The sequence below is a fragment of the Macaca mulatta genome, chromosome 9, assembly GCF_049350105.2.
Source record: "Macaca mulatta isolate MMU2019108-1 chromosome 9, T2T-MMU8v2.0, whole genome shotgun sequence".
In the NCBI taxonomy this organism is placed as follows: Eukaryota; Metazoa; Chordata; class Mammalia; order Primates; family Cercopithecidae; genus Macaca; species Macaca mulatta.
The window spans coordinates 34224315-34247410 of NC_133414.1; the positions used below are offsets into that span (position 1 = coordinate 34224315).

The 23096-nt window shown below is 38.3% G+C and overlaps 1 protein-coding gene across 1 annotated transcript in view; it reads left to right on the plus strand.

Moving 5' to 3' along the window:
• CCDC7 (coiled-coil domain containing 7) overlaps positions 1 to 23096 on the plus strand; it is a 442752-nt gene that overhangs the window by 396072 nt on the left and 23584 nt on the right. Inside the window, exon 35 of the mRNA XM_028826154.2 lies at positions 13262 to 13345. Within this exon, the coding sequence (XP_028681987.2) occupies positions 13262 to 13345 (84 nt within the window). The remainder of the gene's footprint in view (positions 1 to 13261; positions 13346 to 23096) is intronic.

A 23096-nucleotide genomic window follows, 5' to 3' on the forward strand; every position in this document is an offset into this window, starting at 1 on the left:
TGGCAACATCCCCTCCCCAACCCATGCTGCCACAAGCCTTTGCATCTTTGTCTGAGAAGATAAACTCTGTGCTGCCTGAGGCAACAGTGATGGCCTCCCCTGAGGCAGTTGCCAGGCAAGATAATGTTTATTCTCCTCAGGAACCACCCCCAACATCCCTGTTTGCTTCTAGACCTATAACTAGACTAAAGTCCCAGCAGTTCAAAGTGTAACCCCATGGAAGTGCACTACACTCCAAAAGAACTGCTTGAGTTTTCTAATTTATATGAGCAGAAATCTGAAGAACTTGGAGTCCAGTGTGCGAGGGCAGGAAGCAGCCAGCACAGGAAAAAGATGCCCTCCTTTTGAGAGATAGCTCTTGTCCTGTTACTGGGTTTTGGTAGAAACTGAACACTTGACTATGGGTCATCTAGTCACCATGTGACCTGAACTACCTATCATGAACTGGGTGCTTGCTGACCTGTCTAGCCATAGAGTGGGGCATGCACAGCAGCATTCCATTATCAAATGGAAGTGGTATGTACATGATCGGGCTTGAGCAGGTCCTGAAGGCACAAGTGAGTTACATGAGAAGTGGCTCAAATGCCCATGGTCCCCACTCCTGCCACCCTGCCTGCTCTCCCCTAGCCTGCACCAGTGGCCTTATGGGGAGTTCCTTATGATCAGTGGACAGAGGAAGAAAAGACTAAGGCCTGGTTCACAGATGGTTCTGCATGTTGTCAGGCCTCTGAGCCTAAGCTAAGCCATCATATCCCCTGTGACCTGCATGTATACATCCAGATGGCCTGTTCCTGCCTTAACTGATGACATTACCTTGTGAAATTCCTTCTCCTGGCTCATCTTGGCTCAAAAAGCTCCCCCACCGAGCACCTTGTGACCCTCACTCCTGCCCACCAGAGAACAACCCCCCTTTGACTGTAATTTTCTTTTACCTACCCAAATCCTATAAAACGGCCCCACCCCTATCTCCCTTCGCTGACTCTCTTTTCGAACTCGGCCCGCTTGCACCCAGGTGAAACAAACTGCCTTGTTGCCCACACAAAGCCTGTTTGGTTGTCTCTTCACACGGGACGCGAGTGAAATTTTGGTGCCGTGACTTGGATTGGGGGACCTCCCTTGGGAGATCAATCCCCTGTCCTCCTGCTCTTTGTTCTGTGAAAGATCCACCTATGGCCTCTGGTCCTCAGACTAACCAGCGCCAGGAACATCTCACCAATTTTAAATCGGGTAAGCGGCCTCTCTTTAGTCTCTTCTCCAACCTCTCTATCTCTCAACCTCTTTTCTCCTTTCAATCTTGGCGCCACACTTCAATCTCTCCCTTCTCTTCGTTTCAGTTCCTTTCCTTTCCCGGTAGAGACAAAGGAGATGCGTTTTATCGGTGGACCCAAAACTCCGGCGCCGGTCACAGACTCGGGAAGACAGTCTTCCCTTGGTGTTTAATCACACGGGGACGCCTGCCTGATTATTCACCCACGTTTCAGAGGTGTCTGACCACGCGGGGACGCCTGCCTTGGTCCTTCACCCTTAGCAGCAAGCACCACTTTCCTAGGGGGCAAGCACCCCCCACCCCTTCTCTCCGTGTCTCTACCCCTTCTCTTTAAACCTGCCTCCTTCACTATGGGCAGCCTTCCACCCTCCATTCCTCCTCCTCCTCCCTTGGCCTGTGTTCTCGAGAACTTAAAACCTCTTCAACCCTCACCTGACCTAAAATCTAAATTTTCTTCTGCAATACTCCTTGACCCCAATACAAACTTGACAATGGTTCCAAATAGCCAGAAAATGGCACTTTCAATTTCTCCATCCTACAAGACCTAAATAATTCTTGTTGTAAAATGGGCAAACGGTCTGAGGTGCCTGATGTTCAGGCATTCTTTTACACATTGGTCCCTCCCTAGTCTCTGCTCCCAATGAGACTTATCCCAAATCTTCCTTCTTCCCCTCCCACCTGTCCCCTCAGTCCCAGCCCCAAGCGTCGCTGAGTCTTTTGAATCTTCCTTTTCTACAGACCCATCTGACCTCTCCCCTCCTCCCCAGGCTGCTCCTCGCCAGGTCCCAGTTCTTCCTCAGCCTCCACTCCCCCATCCTATAATTCTTTTATCACCTCCCCTCCTCACACCCGGTCCAGCTTACAGTTTCATTCTACCACTAGCCCTCCCCGACCTGCCCAGCAATTTCCTCTTAAAAAGGTGGCTGAAGCTAAAGGCATAGTCAAGATTAATGCTCCTTTTTCTTTATCCGACCTCTCCCAAATCAGTTAGCATTTAGGCTCTTTTTCATCAAATATAAAAACCCAGCCCAGTTCATGGCTCATTTGGCAGCAACCCTAGACGTTTTATAGCCCTAGACCCTGGAAGGTCAGAAGGCCGTCTTATTCTCAATATGCATTTTATTTTATTACCCAATCCACTCCCGACATTAAATAATATATATATAGCTTTATTTTCTTTCCCCAGTATTTGTGCTATTGTTATACATATTATACCTGTAAATATTAAGGGCAATGTAATAATTATTGTTAAATAAAGCTCCAAAAATTAAATTCCGGCCCTCAAACCCCACAACAGGACTTAATTAGCCTTGCCTTCAAGGTGTACAATAATAAAGAAAAGTTACAATTACGTGCCTCCACTGTGAGACGAAATCCCAGCCACATCTCCAGCACACAAGAACTTCCAAATGCCTAAACCACAGTGACCAGGCGTTCCTCCAGGACCGCTTCCCCAAGGAACTTTCTTCAAGTGCCGGAAATCTGGCCACTGGACCAAGGAATGCCTGCAGCCTGGGATTCCTCCTAAGTTGTGTCTCATCTGTATGGGACCCCACTGGAAATCGGACTGTCCACCTCGCCTGGCAGCCACTCCCAGAGCCCCTGGAACTCTGGTCCAAGGCTCTCTGACTGACTCCTTCCCAGATCTTCTTGGCTTAGTGGCTAAAGACTGATGCTGCCTGATTGCCTCGGAAGCCTACAGGACCATCACAGACACTTTAGTAACTCTCACAGTGGAGGGTAAGTCCATCCCCTTCTTAATCAATACAGAGGCTACTCACTCCACATTACATTCTTTTCAAGGGCCTATTTTCTTTGCCTCCATAACTGTTGTGGGTATTGACGGCCAGGCTTCTAAACCTGTTGAAACTCCCCAACTCTGGTGCCGGCTTGGACAACATTCTTTTATGCACTCCTTTTTAGTTATCCCGACCTGCCCAGCTCCCTTATTAGGTTGAGACATTTTAATTATCTGCTTCCCTGACTATTCCTGGGCTACAGCTATACCTCATTGCCACCTTTTCCCCCAGTTCAAAGCCTCCTTCACATCCTCCCCTCGTATCTCCCCACCTTAAACCACAAGTATAGGACACCTCTACTCCCTCCTTAGCGACTGATCATGCATCCCTTACTATCCTATTAAAACCTAATCACTCTTACCCTGCTCAATGCCAATATCCCATCCCACAGCATGCTTTAAAAGGATTAAAGCCTGTTATCACATCGTGGCCTTTTAAAACCTATAAACTTCCCTTACAATTCCCCCATTTTACCTGTCCTAAAACCAGACAAGGCTTACAGGTTAGTTCAGGATCTGTGCCTTATCAACCAAATTGTCTGGCCTATCCACCCCGTGGTGCCAAACCCATATACTCTCCTATCCTCAATACCTCCCTCCACAACCCAGTATTCTGTTCTGGATCTCAAACATGCTTTCTTTACTATTCCTTTGCACCCTTCATCCCAGCCTCTCTTTGCTTTCACTTGGACTGACCCTGACACCCATCAGGCTCAGCAAATTACCTAGGCTGTACTGCCACAAGGCTTCACAGACAGCCCCCATTACTTCAGTCAAGCCCATATTTCTTCCTCATCTGTCACCTATCTCAGCATAATTCTCATGAAAACACACATGCTCTCCCTGCGGCTCGTGTCTGGCTAATCTCCTAAACCCCAATCCCTTCTACAAAACAACAACTCCTTTCCTTCCTAGGCACGGTTAGTGCGGTCAGAATTCTTACACAAGGGCCAGGACCGCGCCCTGTAGCCTTTCTGTCCAAACAGAAGGCTTAGGCTACTGTTTTAGCCTAACCTTTATGTCTGCATGCAGTGGCTGCTGCTGCTTTAATACTTTTAAAGACCTTTCCCACAGGGTCTGAGAAGGCCACTGTGGTCATTTCTTCCCCTCTGTCACACACAATTCCTCAGTTTGGCCTTCCCAGCTCTATACAGTCCGATAACAGACTAGCCTTTATTAGTCAAACCACCCAAGCAGTTTTTCAGGCTCTTGGTATTCAGTGAAACCTTTATATCCCTTACCCATCCTTATTCTTCAGGAAAGGTAGAACGGACTAATGGTCTTTTAAAAACACACCTCACCAAGCTTAGCCACTAACTTAAAAAGGACTAGACAATACTTTTACCACTTGCCCTTCTCAGAATTCAGGCCTGTCCTCAGAATGCTACAGGGTATAGCCCATTTGAGCTCCTGTATGGATGCTTCCTTTTATTAGGCCCCAGTCTCTTTCCAGACACCAGCCCAACTTGAACTGCACCCCAAAAACTTGGATAGAGCCTAAAAACTCACCAACCAAGCGAGTAATTATGCTGAACCTCCTTAGGCACTCTCTGATTGGATGTCCTGGGTCCTCCCAATTCTTAGTCCTTTAATACCTGTTTTTCTCCTTCTCTTCCATTTAGTTTTTCAATTCATACAAAACCGTATCCAGGACATCACCAATAATTCTGTATGACAAATGCTCCTTCTAACAACCCCACAGTATCACCCCTTACCACAAAGTCTTCCTTCAGCTTAATCTCTCCCACTCTAGGTTCCCACACCGCCCCAATCCCGCTCAAAGCAGCCCTGAGAAACATCGCCCATTATCTCTCCATACCACCCCCAAAAACTTTTGCCACCCCAACACTTTACCACTACTTCATTTTATTTTTCTTATTAATATAAGAAGACAGGAATATCAGGCCTCTGAGCCCAAGCTAAGCCATTGTATCCCCTGTGACATGCACGTATACATCCAGATGGCCTGTTCCTGCCTTAACTGATGACATTACCTTGTGAAATGCCTTGTCCTGGCTCATCTTGGCTCAAAAAGCTCCCTCACAGAGCACCCTGTGACCCTCACTCCTACCCGCCAGAGAACAACCCTCCTTTGACTGTAATTTTCCTTTACCTACCCAAATCTTATAAAACGGCCCCACCCCTATCTCCCCTTCACTGACTCTCTTTTCGGACTCAGCCCGCCTACACCCGGGTGAAATAAACAGCCTTGTTGCTCACACAAAGCCTGTTTGATGGTCTCTTCACACTGACGCGAGTGAAACATGTTATGCAGGCACCACTAGAAAGTGGAAAACTATAGCACTACAGCCCATTTCTAGGACATCCCTGAAACACAGCTGTGAAGGGAAATCTTCTCAGTGGACAGAACTTTGAGCAGTGCACCTGGTTGTGCACTTTTCATGGAAGGAGAAATGGCCAGATGTGTGGTTATATATTGATTCATGGGTTGGAGCCAATAGTTTGTCTGCATGGTCGGGGTCTTGAAAGAAGCATGATTGAAAAATTGGTGACAAAGAAATGTGGGGAAGAGGTATGTGAATGGACCTCTCTGAATGGTCAAAAACTGAAGATATTTGTATCCCATGTGAGTGCTCACCAACGGGTAACCTCAGCAGAGGAGGATTTTAATAATCAAGTGGATAGGATGACCCGTTCTGTGAACACCAGTCAGCCTCTTTCCCCAGCCATGCCTGTCATTGCCCAATGGGCCCATGAACAAAGTGACCATGGTGGCAGGGATGGAGGTTACACATGGACTCAGCAATGTGGACTTCCACTCACCAAGACTGATCTGGCTACAGCCACTGCTGAGTGCCCAATTTGCCAGGGCAGAGACTAACACTGAGCACCATTCCTCAGTACCTGGTGGTAGGTGGCAGGTTGATTCTATGGGGCCTTTTCCATCATGGGAAGGGCAGAGGTTTGTCCTCACTGGAATAGACACTTACTCCGGGTATGGGTTTGCCTATCCTGCATGCAATGCTGCTGCCAAGACTACCATCCATGGACTCACAGAATGCTTTATACACATGATGCTCTACACAGCATTGCCTCTGACCAAGGCACTCACTTTATGGCTAAAGAAGTGTGGCAGTAGCATGTTCTCATTCATAGGTGGGAGTTGAACAATGAGAACACGTGGACACAGGGTGGGGAACATCACACACTGGGGCCTGTCAGGGGGTAGGGGGCTGGGGGAGGTATAGCATTGGGAGAAATACCTAATGTAAATGACGAGTTGATAGGTGCAGCACACCAACATGGCATATGTAAACCTATGTAACAAACCTGCATGTTGTTCACATGTACCTTGGAACTTAAAGTATAATAAAAAAAAGAAAAAAAACACATGTTTTAAAATGGCCTTGCAAAACCATATTTTTTGTGGGAGAAATTTCTATCCATAGAGAATCTCCATTAATGTAGCCAGGAAGTTCCTTTCCAGGCATTTCCCAAATATAGGAGAGATTAACTAAGTGCCTGCCATCTTTTAAGTCCCGAAAAGAGACATTTGTCATCTATTCTCTCTAAAGACCTGTGAGGCTTCATCTACATAACAAAGACTTTGGCTTCGACAATCCCTCTTATCTTGACTAAAGCATTTCTTTCCACTGACTTCAAGTCTTTAGACAAAGCCTAACTGTTTCAACCAATTGCCAGTCAGAAAATCTTTGAATCTACCTCCAACCCGGAAGCCCATGACCTTTTAAGATGCCCTGCTTTTTTTATCTGAACCAAAGTATACCTTCCATGTATTGATTTATGTCTTTGCTTATAACTTCTGTCTCCCTAAAATGTATAAAACCAAACTGTAATTCAACTACCTTGGGCATACTTTCTCAAGAACTCTTGAGACTGTTCCCTGGGCCATGGTCATTCATGTTGGCTCAGAATAAACCTGTTTAAATTGTTAGAAAAAAAAAAAAAAAAAGTGTGGCAGTGGACTCATGCTCATGGAATTCACTGGTCTTACCATGTTCCCCATTATCCTGAAGCAGCTGGAATGGCCTTTTGAAGTCACCATTACAATGCCAACTAGGTGACGATACTTTGCAGGGCTGGGACAGAGTTCTCCGTAAGGCCATGTATTCTCTGAATCAGCATCCAATATATGGTACTGTTTCTCCCATAGCCAGGATTCACGGGTCCAGGAATCATGGGGTGGAAGTGGGAAGTGGCACCACTCACCATCACCCCTAGTGATCCACTAGCAAAACTTTTGCTTCTTGTTCCTATGATATTACTTTCTGCTCACCTAGAGGTCTTACTTCCAGAGAGAGGAATGCTGCCACCAGGAGACACAACAACAATTCAATTAACCTGAAGTTAAGAGTGCCACATGGACACTTTGGGTACCTCCTACCTTTAAGTCAACAGGCTAAGAAGGGGGCTACAGTGTTGGCTTGGGCGATTGACCTGGACTATCAAGATGAATTCAGTCTACAACTCCACAATGGAGATTAGGAAGAGTATGCATGGAATACAGGAGATTCATCAGCACATCTCTTAGTATTACCATGCCCTGTGATTAAGGTCAATGGGGAATTACAACAGCCCAATCCAGGCAGGACTGCAAATAGCACAGACCCTTTAGGAATGAAGGTTTGGGTCACTCCACCGGGAAAAAATTCCAGAGCCTGCTGAGGTGCTTGCTGAAGGCAAAGGGAATACAGAATGCATAAGTAGAAGAAGGCAGTCACCAATGCCAGCTACAACAACGTGACCAGCTGCAGAAATGAGGACTGTAATTGTCATGAGTATTTCCTCCTTCTTTTGTTAAAAACAAATTTGTGCATGTATACACTTGTACTAAGAACATATCTTCATTTTATTTCCTTTTTCCTTTATCATGTGACATAAGATTTATTGACTTCATATCAGCATTTAAGTATTGTTAACTTTAGGTAATAGTATTTGGGTTGGGGATTTGTGTGTTTCTGGTTGTATGAAGGATAGTTGTATTATGTTAGGCATAATTATGACTTTATTGTTGCCTTTATTTAAAGATTGTGTATGATCTCAGGAGATGTGTATGGGTTCAAATTAATAAGGGGTGGACTTATGATGGTTAATACTGAGTGTCAACTTGATTGGATTGAAGGATGCAAAGTATTAATTATGGGTGTGTTTGTGAGGGTGTTGGCAAAGGGGATTAACATTTGAGTCAGTGGACTGGAAAGGCAGACCCACCCTTAATCTGGGTGGGTACCATCTAATCAGCTACCAGTGTGGCTAGAATATAAAGCAGGCAGAAAAATGTAAAAAGACTAGACTGGCCTAGCCTCCCAGCCTACATCTTTCTCCTGTGCTGGATGCTTCCTGACCTCAAACATTGGACTCCAGGTTCTTCAGTTTTGGGACTTGACTGGCTCTCCTTGCTCCTCAGCTTGCAGGAGCTGACCTATTGTGGGACCTTGTGATCATGTGAGTCAATACTTAATAAATATATATATCCTATTAGTTCTTATATATGGATATATATATAATATATATATACATACATATTATATATATATATATCCTATTCTTTCCCTCTAGAGAACCCTAATACATGTGTATACACATCTGTGCCCACAAAGGAATAACATTAGAAGCTTCATGTTGCAGGAGAAGACTTCAGTAAAATAGAAAATAGTCCACCCACATAGCTAAATAAGGAAACATGTACACAACAAGATTCCAAAAAGTAAACAAGAAATTCGTATGTAGGTTTGCTATCTAAAAAGCCAAATTTTAGCAAAATATGATAGGCAAGCAAAAAAGAAAAAAAAAAAACAAGAAGATGTGTCCCATACAAAGGAAAAATGCAACAGAAACTTTTATGAGGATGCCAAATGTTTGGCATAGCAGGGAAAGACTACAAAACAATTCTTATAAATATTTAAAATAATTCATAAAATCTATGCTTAAGCATGAAAGGAAGATATGATGAGAATGTCTCACCAAATAGAGAATATTAACAAAAAGATTGAAAGTATTTTGATTTATAATTGAGCATATTTATGGGATTCAATATGATGTTTTAGTGCACGTAAAAAGAAAATTCTAGAGTTGATAGTACAAAAACCAAAGAAAAATTCACTAGAGGGGCTCAAGAGTAGTTTTAACAGAATAAATAATCTGTAAATTTAAAGTAATAGGATTACTAGGAGAGAAAGAACAAAATAATTTAAAGAAATTATGGCTGAAAATTTTGAAAAGTATTTGATGTAAAATACTAGTCCACCTATCCAAGCTCAATTAAATCCAGTTATATAAACACAATAAAATTCACAACCAGATCCAACATAGTAAAAACGTTGAGAGACAAAGTGAAAACCTTAAAGTGTCAAGAGAACAACTACAGTCATGTGTTGTCTAATGATGGAAATGTGTCCTGAGAAATACATAGTTAGGCAACTTCATCATCATGCAGACATCATAAAGTTACATACTTACACAAACCTAGGTGGTATAGCTTTCTACACACCTAGGCTATGTTGTATAGCCTATTGCTCCTAGGCTACGAACTTGTAAAGCATGTTACTGGACTGAATTCTGCAGGCAATGGTAACACAAGAGTAAGCAATTCTGTATCTAAACATAGAAAAGATACAGTAAAAATACCATATAAAAGATAAAAAGTGGTACACCTGTATAGGGCACTTACCATGAATAGAGCTTGCAAGACTGAATGTTGCTCTGGGTGTGTCAGTGAATGAGCAGTGAGTGAATGCAAAGGTCTAGGACATTATTATACACTACAGTAGACTTTATAAACACTGTGTGTACACTTAGGCTACATGAAATTTATTTTTAAAAATCTTTCCTTAAAAATAACCTTAGCTTACTGTAACTTCTTAACTTTATAAACTTTTTAATTTTTTTAATTTTTGAACTCTTATAACATTTAACTTAAAACACAAACACATTGTACAGTTGTACAAAAATATTTTCTTTTTCTATATGCCTATTCAATAAGATGCTTTCTGTTTAATTTTTTTTTTTTTTACTTTTAAAGTATTTTTGTTAAAAACTGAAACACAAATACACACATTAGCCTAGACCTACACAGAATCAGGATCATCAATATCATCACTCTCTTCCACCTCCAAATCTTGCCCCAGTGGAAAGTCTTCAGGGGAAATAACACACATGAAGCTTTCATCTCCTATGATAACGATGCCTTCTTCTGGAATACATCCTGAGGGACCTGTCTGAGGCTGTTTCACAATTAACATTTTTTGTAAGTAGCAGTATACATACTCAAATAAAAATAAACAAGTCTAGTAAATATATAAACCAGTAACATAGCTTTTTATTGTTATCATCGTTATGTACTGTACATAATTCTATGTGCTATATTTTTATATATCTGGCAACAGAGTAGGTTTGTTTACACCAGCATCATCACAGGCATGTGAGTAATTCATTGCATTAAGATGTTACAATGGTTACATCACTACATGATAGAAATTTCCAGCTCCATTACAATCTTTTGGAATCACCATCTTATACGTGGTCCAAACATCATTTTGTATAGTTACATGACTGTAACTATACAAAAGTTAATTCTAGTAAGATTAATAGGTGACATAGCATCAGAAACTACGGAGGCCAAGGCCAGGCACGGTGGCTCACGCTTGTAATCCCAGCACTTTGGGAGGCTGAGGCGGGTGGATCACTTGAGGTCAGCAGCTTGAGACCAGTCTGGCCAACCTGGTGAAACCCAGTTTCTACTAAAATACAAAAATTAGCTGGGCATGGTGGTATGGGCCTGTAATCCCAGCTACTCGTGAGGCTGAGGCAGGAGAATCACTTGAACCCAGGAGGTGGAGGTTGCAGTGAGCCAAGATCGTGCCACTGCACTCCAGTCTGGGTGACAGAGAGAGACTCCATCTTGGGGAAAAAAAAAAATGATGGAGGCCAGAAGGCAATGGGATGGCATTTTCAAAGGGCTGCAAGAAAAAAATATCAACCAATAATCTTATGTTTTGCAAAATTATTTTTAAAAATGAAACTCAAATAAAAAGAATATCAAATAAATAAAAATTTGCAGGGTTAGTTGGTATCAGGCCATGCTATAGAAAAAATACTTAAGAAAGTTCCTCAGGCTGACAAGTTTCCTCACATCGTAATTTTTTCAACAAATGCATTAGTGAAATAATTCTATTACATAATATTCTATAAATGCATATTTTGTTTTTTCTTCTCTTAATTGATTTAAAATGTAATTGTGTGGTACCATACATAGATATATAAAATTGATATGTAACTGTATTTTGGGGCCTATCACATAAAAGACATGTAATAGACATGCAATAAGTTTGACAATAGCAGCACAAAGGAAATGGCTGGGAGCAATAGTATGCTAGAGGAAGAAAATGACAATAGATGGTAACTCAAATTCACAGGAAATAATAAAAAGAACCAGAAACTATAAACAAGAATGTTCATATAATAAACATAAATATGTACTTGTTCTTCTTTCTTTTCTCCGTTCTTTAAAAGGCATAAAGTTATATAGATAAATAATTATAACAATGGTTTTAATATTTATAGGTATAACTACAGTATAAATGTCAGGAAGAGGGAATAGAAAATTTGGCAGAAATGCTTGTATAGTTTACAGAAATTAATTAGAATAAATCTGAAGTAGATTCTAAAAATGACTGTGGTGATGGTTTAACAACTCTGTGAATATATTAAAATATTTGAATTAGATGCTTTACAAGGGCAAATCGTATGATATATTACACTTTTTTAAAAAGAAAGCTCAATAAAATCCATGTGTAACACTTTTAAAAAGAGATGTAAAGTACTGGGAGGATGTTATGAAGAAGGAAAATGGTGACTCTTACTAAATTATATTTCTCTAGCACATAATTTTGTATTAGTGCTTAAACCTATCTGTCCTCAAATACTCATTACTGATCTAAGAAACTTTTGCTTATCAACTCAAATGAATCAATACTCCTTGCTTATACAAGTCAGGGAAATAACTAAAAAGGTTAAAACATGTCTGCTACTGTTCCCCAGGTTTTTTGTTGTTGTTGTTATTGCTATAGGTCATCATTTTCACAAAATATTTTAATTAAATTAATGACTTGTTCTGTCAATCTGATGCATCTTTTCATTTTGGAGATGATACCCTAAATTGTTCCTATTTCTATACAGATTGTAATGGTGGTACATATGGGATGCAAAGGTCATTGTGCAGCTTTAAAATTTATTCATGGACTCAACCATTTCTCCAGAGCAAAACTTCTACTCTATGATGTCTGAGTCATTGCAGTTTTCACCCTACAGTCACATGCTCTGCTAAGACCCAAGTTCACCCACAAAACTTGAGGCCCAGTAGATGACCCAGCTTCATAAATCCAGATTATTCAATTTTTAATATGAATTCCCTTTATTAATTTTGATTTTATTTTTCTGTCATTGACCCTAGTAGTTGTTTCAAAAGCAAGCAAAAAGTTCAAATCATATCAAAACTCAAAGGGAAAGGAATCTAATCTCAGTGCTGATACGAATGCAAAATCACCCATTTCTTCCTCCCCATCTACAAAGTCTACATTCTAAATGGACCTGAGAGGGCACTTTCTACCAGTCCACAATAATCACTGCTGTCACATAACTTATAGTTACATGACATAAAAAGGGTCTAAAATATTCTTAGAAGAATCAGAGAATTTCTCCCTGATGGTTAACTTTCTGTGACTATAAAGACCATAGTTCACAAGTTGACTTGTGAATAAAATTATATTCCACCTCACAAGGTATATCCATACCTGGTGTATGGATATGCTTGTATGAAGTATGAAGATGCTTAAAAATTATATTCTTATCATAAACTCTCTAGGATGATTTCAGTTTGCAGAAGAGGCGGCATTGTATGGAAGAAAGCACTGATTAGGAATAAAGAACATCTATTTCTGTATAAGTTTTATAGTTAACTATATATCTGATTTTGTTCAAATCACTAAACTTCCCTAGGCTTATATGATTGCTAAGAATGCTTCCAGTTCTAAAGCTTTGTAATTCTGCAGTCCAGAGCTTTTTTTCTTTTTTACTAATTCATCTTCTTTAATGACTGATGCTAATTAAGTTATTACTATTTATATGTACAAATATACCATCACATACACACAGACACAGACATATGTTACAATTTACCTTTCAAAGCATTTTGAAAATCTGTTTTGTTTTTATAGAGACTGGCCTAAAACACTTGAAAGGTGTTAATGAAAAAGATATAATAAAAGATCTAATCAACATACAGTCAAAGAGGCATGCAGGTAAGAACAAGAATTTTTCAAGCCTCCTGTTAATGGCTTATTTAGCTCTGAAGTTAAATTAAATATGGTTCTTTGATGATGACTGTAGCTGTAAGTCATCATTACATGAGAAAATATCTTCATAAATTTCTTCCTGTAATTTGTGGAACTCTAGTATTTGCTATCAATGGAACATTAGTTAGATATAATTAGTTTTAGAACTTATTTATTGGTAAAGAATCCATAAAAATGCAAGGCTGTTGTGACCCAAATATATGCTTGATGCTATTATTTCAAATGCTATACTGTAATTCAATGCTGACTTCAGGTCCTGAATATCTCTGAAACAATTTTCTGTCTTAATTATCTGTCTAATATTCTCAGTGGGGTGTTGAAGTCTCCCACTATTATTGTATTAGAGCCTAAGTCTCTTTGAAGGTCTCTAAGAACTTGCTTTATGAATCTGGGTGCTCATGTGTTAGATGCTTATATTTAGGATAGTTAGATCTTCTGGCTGAATTGAACCTTTACCCTTAGTAATGCAGCACTATTCACAATAGCAAAGACATGAAATCAACCCAAATGCCCATCAGTAATAGACTAGATAAAGAAAAGTTGGTACATATACACCATGGAATACTATGCAGACATAAAAAAGAAACAAGATCATGTCCTTTGCAGGGACATTGATGGAGCTGGAGGCCATTATCCTTAGCAAACTAACACAGGAATAGTAAACCAAATACTGCATGTCCTCACCTATAAATGAGAGCTAAATGATGAGAACATATGGACACATAGAGGGGAACAACACACACTGGGGCCTTTTGGAGAGTGGAGGATGAAAGAGGGACAGGATCAGGAAAAATAACTAATGGGTACTAGGATTAATACTTGGGTGATAAAATAATCTATACAACAAAACCCCATGACACAAGTTTACCTATGTAACAAACTTGCGCTTGTACCCCGAACTTAAAATGAAAGTTGAAAAAAATGAAAACAGATGCTGTACTTATCATTTTATATTTCTGGCTTAGAGAGGAAAGTTGCCTTAAATTTGTAAAAGCATACAGACTAACTTGTGAATGTGATAAGAAGAGGAATATAACAGATAGTCATTTTATTGGCTACCCATCTTCTCTATTTGATAAAAATATCAGGTAAATTTACAATCTCTCAGCTACAGTAAAGTTATTTAATTGTGTTCCATGATTTAGTGATTAAACAACTAAATTTACTTCTGGAATAATAGTGTTAGGCATATTTTTCCTTGATCTTTGGTGAGATACTGAAAGAGGCAGGGAGCTTAACAGAGAAATAAGGGAAAGAGACCATTAAAGAGAGTCCCCCTGAAACCACTATCATTCAAAAGTGGCAGTGTGCATACCAAAAGCAGTGCTCCTGGAGGAACAATATTAGAATCTTCTTGTAGTGGAGAAAAATAATGTAAAATAGTCAAAAGAAATCACTAAAAAGCAAACAGCAAGTTTTGAAATATGATGAACAAATCAATATTTAGATTTGTCTATAATATCATCCAAAATATCCAAAATATCCAGTTTTTATTCTAAAATTCATAGGAACCAAAAAAAAAAAAAAAAAAAAAGAGCCTGAATACCCAAAGCAATCATAAGCAAAAAGAACAAAGCTTGTAGTATCACATTACCTGACTTCAAACTATACTATAAGGCTACAGTAACCAAAACAGTGTGATACTGATACAAAAACGGACGTGTAGACCAGTGGAACAGAATACAGAACCCAGAAAGAAAGCCACACACCTACAGCTATCTGATATTTGACAAAGTCAACAAAAATAAGCAATGGAGAAAGGATTCCCTATGCAATAAACGGTGCTGAGATAGCTGGCTAGCCATATGTAGATGAAACTAGACCCCTACCTTTCACCATATACAAAAATTAACTCAGGATAGATTACAAATTTAAATGTAAGACTTCAAACTATAAGAATCCTAAAAGAAAAATTAGGAAACACCATTCTGGACATTGGCCTTGGAAAATAATTTATGACTAAGTCCTCAAAAGCAATTTCCACAAAACCAAAAATTGACAAGTGGGACCTAATTAAACGAAAGAGCTTCTGCAGAGCAAAAGAAACTACTAACAGAGTAAACAGACAACCAACATAATGGGAGAAAATATTCACAAACTATGGTTAAGACAAAGGTCTATATCCAGAATCTGTAAGGAACATAAACAGTTCAGCAAGCAAAAAACAGCCCCATTAAAGAGTGAGCAAAAGACATGAACAGACACTTCTCAAAAGAAGATATACAAGCTGCCAACAAACATGAGAAAATGTTCCACATCACTAATCATCAGAGAAATGCGAATCAAAACCACCATCTAACACCAGTCAGAATGGCTATTATTTAAAAATAAAAATAAAAAACAGATGCTGGAAAGGCTGTAGGTGGGAATGTACATTAGTTCAGCCACTGTGGAAAGTAGTGTGGAGATTTCCCAAAGAACTTAAAACAGAACTGCCATCCTATCCAGCAATCCCGTTACTGGATATGTATCCAAAAGAAAATAAATGATTCTGCTAAAATGACACATGCACTTATATGTTCATTGCAACACTATTCACAATCACAAAGACATGGAATCAACCTAAGTGCCCATCAGTGGGGGATTGGATAAAGAAAATCTGGTACATATATATGTAATGGAATACTATACAGCCATAAAAAAGAGTGAAATCATGTCTGTTGCAGCAACATGGATGCAGCCAGAGGCCATTAACCTATGCAAATTAACCCTGGGAACAGTAAACCAAATACAGTGTGTCCTCACTTATAAGTGGAAGCTAAGCATTGGGTAGATATGGACATAAATATGGTAAAAATAGACACCAGGGACTACTGGTAGAGAGGTAGTCAGGGGGCGGGAGGTAAAAAACTACCTATGGGGTACTGTGCTCACTACCTTGGTGATAGGATCATTCATACTCCAAGCCTCAGTGACATGCAATATGCCCAGGTAACAAACCTGCACATGTCACTCCTGAATCAAAGAAAGTTGAAATTTTAACATAAATACATTATAAATAAACAAAACTAAAATGCCTAGTTTTTAGTTTAAAATTATGAGCCATTCAAAGAAACAGTAAAGCATAGCCCATACACAGGGGGAAGAAAAGTAGGCAACAAAAAATTCTGTGGGAGTGCAAGATGTTAGACTTGGCAAAGACTACAAAGCAGTTATTATAAATAGGTTCACAGAATTCAAGGAAACCATAATTAAAGCATAAAAGGGGGTATGGTGACAATGTGTGTATTCACTGCCCAGATTGCCAGAACAAAATACTGCACTGGGTACCTTAAACATCCGAAATTGATTTTCTCACAGTTCTGAACACTAAAACTTCAAAATCAAAGGGCTGCCAAGGTTGATTTCTGGTGATGCCTCTCTTCCTGGCTCAACGACACACTTAGAGAAATGCTAAGTGCACTGGGAAGTCTCCACAATAGAATTGAACAAGCAGAAGAAAGAACTTCAGAGCTCGATGACAAGGCTTTTGAATTAACTCAATCCATCACACACAAAGAAACAGGAATTATGAAAAATGAACAAAGACTCCAAGAAGTTTGGGACTATGTTAAATGTTCAAACCTGAGAATAATTGGAGTTCCTGAGAAGAAGAGAAATCTAAAAGTTTGGAAAACATATTTGAGAGAATAATCAAGAAAAACTTCTCCAACCTTGCTAGAGATCTAGACATCTAAACACAAGAAGATCAAAGAACACCTGGGAAATTCATTGCAAAAAGATCATCATGTAGGCATATAGTCATCAGGTTATCTAAAGTCAAGATAAAGAAAAGAATCTTAAGAGCTGTGAGGCAAAAGCATCAGGTAACCTATAAAGGAAAACCTGTCATATTAACAGCAGGTTTCTCAGCAGAAACCCTACATGTTAGAAGGAATTGGGGTCCTATTTTTAGCCTCCTTAAATGAAACAATAATCACTCAAAAATTTTGTATCCAGTGAAATTGAGCTTCATAAATGAAGGAAAGATACAGTCTTTTCCAGATAAGCAAATGCTGAGATAATTTGCAACTACCTAGCCAGTACTATAAGAACTGCTAAAAGGAGCTCTAAATCTTCAAACACTCAAAATACACCAAAATAGAACCTCCTTAAAACATAAATCTCACAGGACCCATATAACATTAACACAGTGGGGTGGGGTGGGAAGTATTCAGGCTACAAATGGTATGATGAATGGAATAGTACCTCACATCTCAATACTAACATTGAATGTAAATGACCTAAATGCTCCACTTAAAAGATACAGAATTGCAGAATAGATAAGAATTCACCAACCAAGTTTCTGCTGTCTTCAGGAGACTCAACACAAAAGGACTCACATAAACTTAAGGTAAAGGTGTGGAAAAAGATGTTCTGTGCAAATGGACATCAAAAGCAAACAGGAGTAGCTATTCTTATATTGGACAAAACAAACCTTAAACCAACAAAATGACAAAGAGGGACATTATAGAATGATAAAAGGGCTAATCCAACAGGAAAATGTCACAATTCTAAATATATATGCACCTAATACTGGATATGTCAAGTTTATAAAACAATTACTACCAGAGCTAAGAAATGAGATGACACAATAATAGTGGGGGACTTTAATACTCCACTGACAGCACTAGACAAGTCATCAGGACAGAAAGTCAACAAAGAAACAATGAACTTGAACTCTACCCAACAACAAATGGACTTAACAGATATCTACAGAGCATTCTACTCAACAACTGCAGAATATACATTCTATTCATCAGCACATTGAACATTCTCCAAGACAGACCATATGACAGGCCACAAAACAAGTCTCAGTAAATTTAAGAAAATCGAAATTATATCAAGTACTCTCAGACCACAGTGGAATAAAATTGTAAATCAAATCCAAAAGGAACCCTAAAAATCATGCAAATACATGGAAATTAAATAACCTGCTCCTGAATGATCACTGGGTCAAGAGTGAAATCAAGATGGAAATTTAAAAATTATTTGAACTGAACAATAATAGTGACACAACCAATCAAAACCTCTGGGATACAGCAAAAACATTGCTAAGAGGAAAGTTCACAGCATTAAATGCCTAAATCAAAAAGTCTGAAAGAGCACAAATAGACAATCTAAGGTCACACCTCCTGGAATTGGAGAAACAAGAACAATCCAGACCCAAACCCAGCAGAAGAAAAGAAATAACAAAGATCAGAGCAGAACTAAACAAGAATGAAACAAGCAAACAAAAAAATACAAAAGATAAATGAAACAAAAAGCTGATTATTTGAAAAGATAAATAAAATTGATAGACCATTAGCAAGATTAACCAAGGAAAGAAGAGAGAAGATCCAAATAAGCTCAATTAGAAATGAAACAGGAGTTATTACAACTGATACCACAGAAATAGAAAACATTATTCAAGTCTACTCTGAACACATTTACCCATATAAACTAGAAAATCTACAGGAGATGGATAAATTCATGGAAATATACAATCCCCTTAGATTAAACCAGGAAGGTATAGAATCTCTGAACAGACCAATAACAAGCAGCAAGATTGAAATGGTAATTTAAAAATTGCCAACAACAAAAAAAGTTCAGGATCAAATGAATTCACAGCTGAACTATCCAACATTCAAAGAAGAATTGGTACCAATCCTATTGACATTATTCCAAAAGATACAGAAGAAGGAATCCTCCCTAAATCATTCTATGAAGCCAGTATCACCCTAATACCAAAACCAGAGAAGGACATAACAAAAAAAAAGAGAAAACTACAGACCAATATCCCTGATGAACATAGATGAAAAAATCCTCAACAAAATACTAGCAAACCAAATCCAAGAGCATATCAAAAAGATAATCCACCATGATCTAGTGGGTTTCATACCAGATATGCAGGGATGGTTTAACATATGCAAGTCAATAAATGTGATACACCACATAAACAGAATTAAAAACAACAATCAATCACATGATCATCTCAATAGATGCAGAAGAAGCACTTGACAAAATCCAGCATCCTTTTATGATTAAAACCCCCAGCAAAACTGGCATAAAAGGAACATAATTTAAGGTAATAAAAGCTATCTATGACAAACCCACAGCCAACATTATACCGAACGGGTTTTGAAAGCATTCCCCGAGAACTGGAACAAGACAAGGATGCCCAATCTCACCACGTCTATTCAACATAGTACTGGAAGTCCTAGCCAGAGCAATCAGACAAGGAAAAGAAATAAAGGGCATCCAAATCAGTAAAGAGGAAATCAAACTGTTGCTGTTTGCTGATGATATGATCATATACCTAGAAAGCACTAAAGACTTATCCAAAAAGCTCCTAGAACTCGTAAATGAATTCAGCAAAGTTTCAGGATACAAACTTAACATACACAAATCAGTAGTGCTGCTCTACACCAACAGTGACCAAGCTGAGAATCAAATCAAGAACTCAACTCCTTTCACAATAGCTGCCAAAACAAACAAACAAACAAACAAAGGTAGGAATATACTTAATCAAGGACTTGAAAGATCTCTACAAGGAAAAACTACAAAACACTGCTGAAAGAAATCCTAGACAACACAAACAAATGACCATATTCTCAAAAGCAATCTACAAATTCAATGCAATTCCCATCATTCTTTAGAGAACTAGAAAAAAAATCCTAAAATTCATATGGAACCAAAAAAGAGCCCACATAGCCAAAGCAAGATTAAGCAAAAAGAATAAATCTGAAGGGATCATATTACCTGACTTCAAACTATACTATAAGGCCATAGTCACCAAAACAGTATGGTATTGGTATAAAAATAAACACATAGACCAATGGAACAGAATAGAGAACCCAGAAATAAAGCCAAATACTTACAGCCAATGGATCTTCGACAGAACAAACAAAGACGAAGTGGGGAAAGAACACCATATTCAACAAATGGTGCTGGGATAATTGTCAAGCCACATGTAGAAAAATGAAACTGGATCCTCATCTCTCACCTTATACAAAAATCAACTCGAGATGGATCAAAGACTTAAATCTAAGACTTGAAACTATAAATTTCTAGAAGATGACATTGGAAAATCCCTTCTAGACATTGGCTTAAGCAAAGACTTCATGACCAAGAACCCAAAAGCAAATGCAACAAAAACAAAGATAAATAGATGGGACTTAATTAAATTAAAAAGCTTCTACACAGCAAAAGAAATTATCAGCAGAGTTAACAGACAACCCTCAGAGCGGTAGAAAATCTTCACAATCTATATATCCAACAAAGAACTAATATCCAGAATCCACAAAGAGCTCAAATCAGCAAGAAAAAAAAAATCCCATAAAAACATGGGCTAAGGGCATGAATAGACAATTCTCAAAAGAAGATATACAAATGGCCAACAAGCATATGGAAAAATGCTCAACATCACTAATTATCAGGGATACACAAATGAAAACCATAATGCGATACCACCTCATTCCTGCAAGAATGGCCATCATCAAAAAATCAAAAAATAATAGATGTTGGCATGGATGCAGTGAAAAGGAAACATTTTTTACTGTGGAAAACAGTGTGGAGAGTCCTTAAAGAACTAAAAGTAGATCTACCCTTTGATCCAGAAATCCCACTTCTAGGTATCTACCCAGAGGAAAGGAAATCATTGTACAAAAAGGTACTTGCACACGTATGTTTATAGCAGTACAATTTGCCATTGCAAAAATATGGAATCAGCCCACATGCCCATCAATCAACGAAGGGATAAAGAAAATGTGGTGTGTATATACCATGGAATACTACTCAGCCATAAAAAGGAACAAAATAATGGCATTCACAGCAACCTGAATGGAATTAGAGACTATTATTATAAGTGAAGTAACTCAGGAATGGAAAATCAAACGTTATATGTTCTCACTCATGTGGGAACTAAGCTATGAGGATGCAAAGGCATAAGAATGGTATGTTGGACTTTGGGGACTTGGGGAAAGAGTAGGAGGTGTCAAGACTACGCATTGGGTACAGTGTACACTGCTTGGGTGATGGATGCTCCAAAATCTCACAAATCACCACTAAAGAACATTCATGAAACCAAACACCACCTGTTCCCCAAAAACTTACTGAAATAAAAAAATAAAAATTTTTAAACAGTTTAAAAAATACAATAACACTGGATAGTAACTCAAATCCACAGGAACAAATGCAAAAAATATATAAACAAGAAGGTTAGTATAGTAAATACTATAAATATGTACTTGCTCGTCTTTCTTAGCTTAATTAAAATGCACAGTATTATATAAATAATCAATCATAACATCAATTATAACAATGTCTTTAATATAAGTAGTTGTAATACACATGATAGTGCAAAAATGTTGAAGAAGGAATAACGCTATATGGGAGTAATATTTCTGTACTTCACTGGAATTTGATTAGTATAAACTCCAGTAGAATCTAAAATTGACTGTAGTCAGAACTACACAAATATGTCAACATCTTAAAAAACATTGAATTGAACATTTTACATAAGTATATAGCATGATATGTTATTTATTTTGTAAAAATATCTCAGTGAATTCCAGGCAGGATCATATTTAAAAAGAATTAAAGCAATGAGAGGATACGGTAAGGGAGGAAACATGAATGTTACTAGATTGTAAATTACTTTAGTACATAGATTCTCTTCCTAAATGCTTAACCTTATCTCCCCTAAAATGCTCTTCTCATTGCCTTCCTTCTTATTATCTAAGAATCTTTGCATACTCACTTGAAATGAACCCTTCCTTCTTATGTGTACTAGTTAGAGTAATAATCGAAGAGGCTAAAATATGACTGCTCATATTCCCTATTTTTATGTTTCTATAGATCTGCTTATGTTCACAAAATATAGCTGTGTACTTATGGAAAATACGTTCTTATGTGTCTCGGTTCATTTTGGTAATGGTGCCTCAGCTGGTCCATACTTTGGTTTAGATTTCACTGGTGGTATACTTGGGCTTCAGATGTTACACTGTAAAACTTAACATTTATTCAAGAGCTCAGACATTTCTTCAGAGCAAAACTTTACTCTGTGGTATCTGGGTCATTATAGGTTTCCAACTTTAGCATATAGTCTGCTATAAACAACTTTCTCTCACAAAATATTAGGTCCACCAGTTGACCCAAGTCACCCATTCTAATTTTCCCTTTTCAATATGAACTCGCCTTTCATAACTTTCATGTATTTTTCCTTTTATATGACCTAGTCAGTAGTTTTCAAATCTAGCAAAAGATTCAAATCACATAAAAACTCCAGTGGAAAGGAATGCAATCTCCATGCTTATGCTACTACAAGTTTACTTACTTCATCCTCCCCAGCTACAAAGTCTACAAACTCAAGAAGATATGAAAGTCACATTTTCATATTCCACAAAATATCTAATTATTTTTCTACATTATTTATCCATACTTGATTTATAGTTACAAATCTTAGAAATGACATGAAGTCTTTATGAACAAATCAAAGCACTTTGCCCCACAATAACTCTCTGTGACTGTGGAGACCATGATTTGCAAATTGACCTATTCTTAAAAATGTTATCTTTTATCTCACGAGGTACATCCCACAGTAGATAGTGCTACTGGTGTAAAATTTAAAGTTATATTATCATCATAAACTTTCTAGGATAATTTTAGTTTGCATAAGAGATGCCATTATATAGTAAAGTCACTGGTTAAGGAATTACAAAGTGTTGGTTTGTGCATC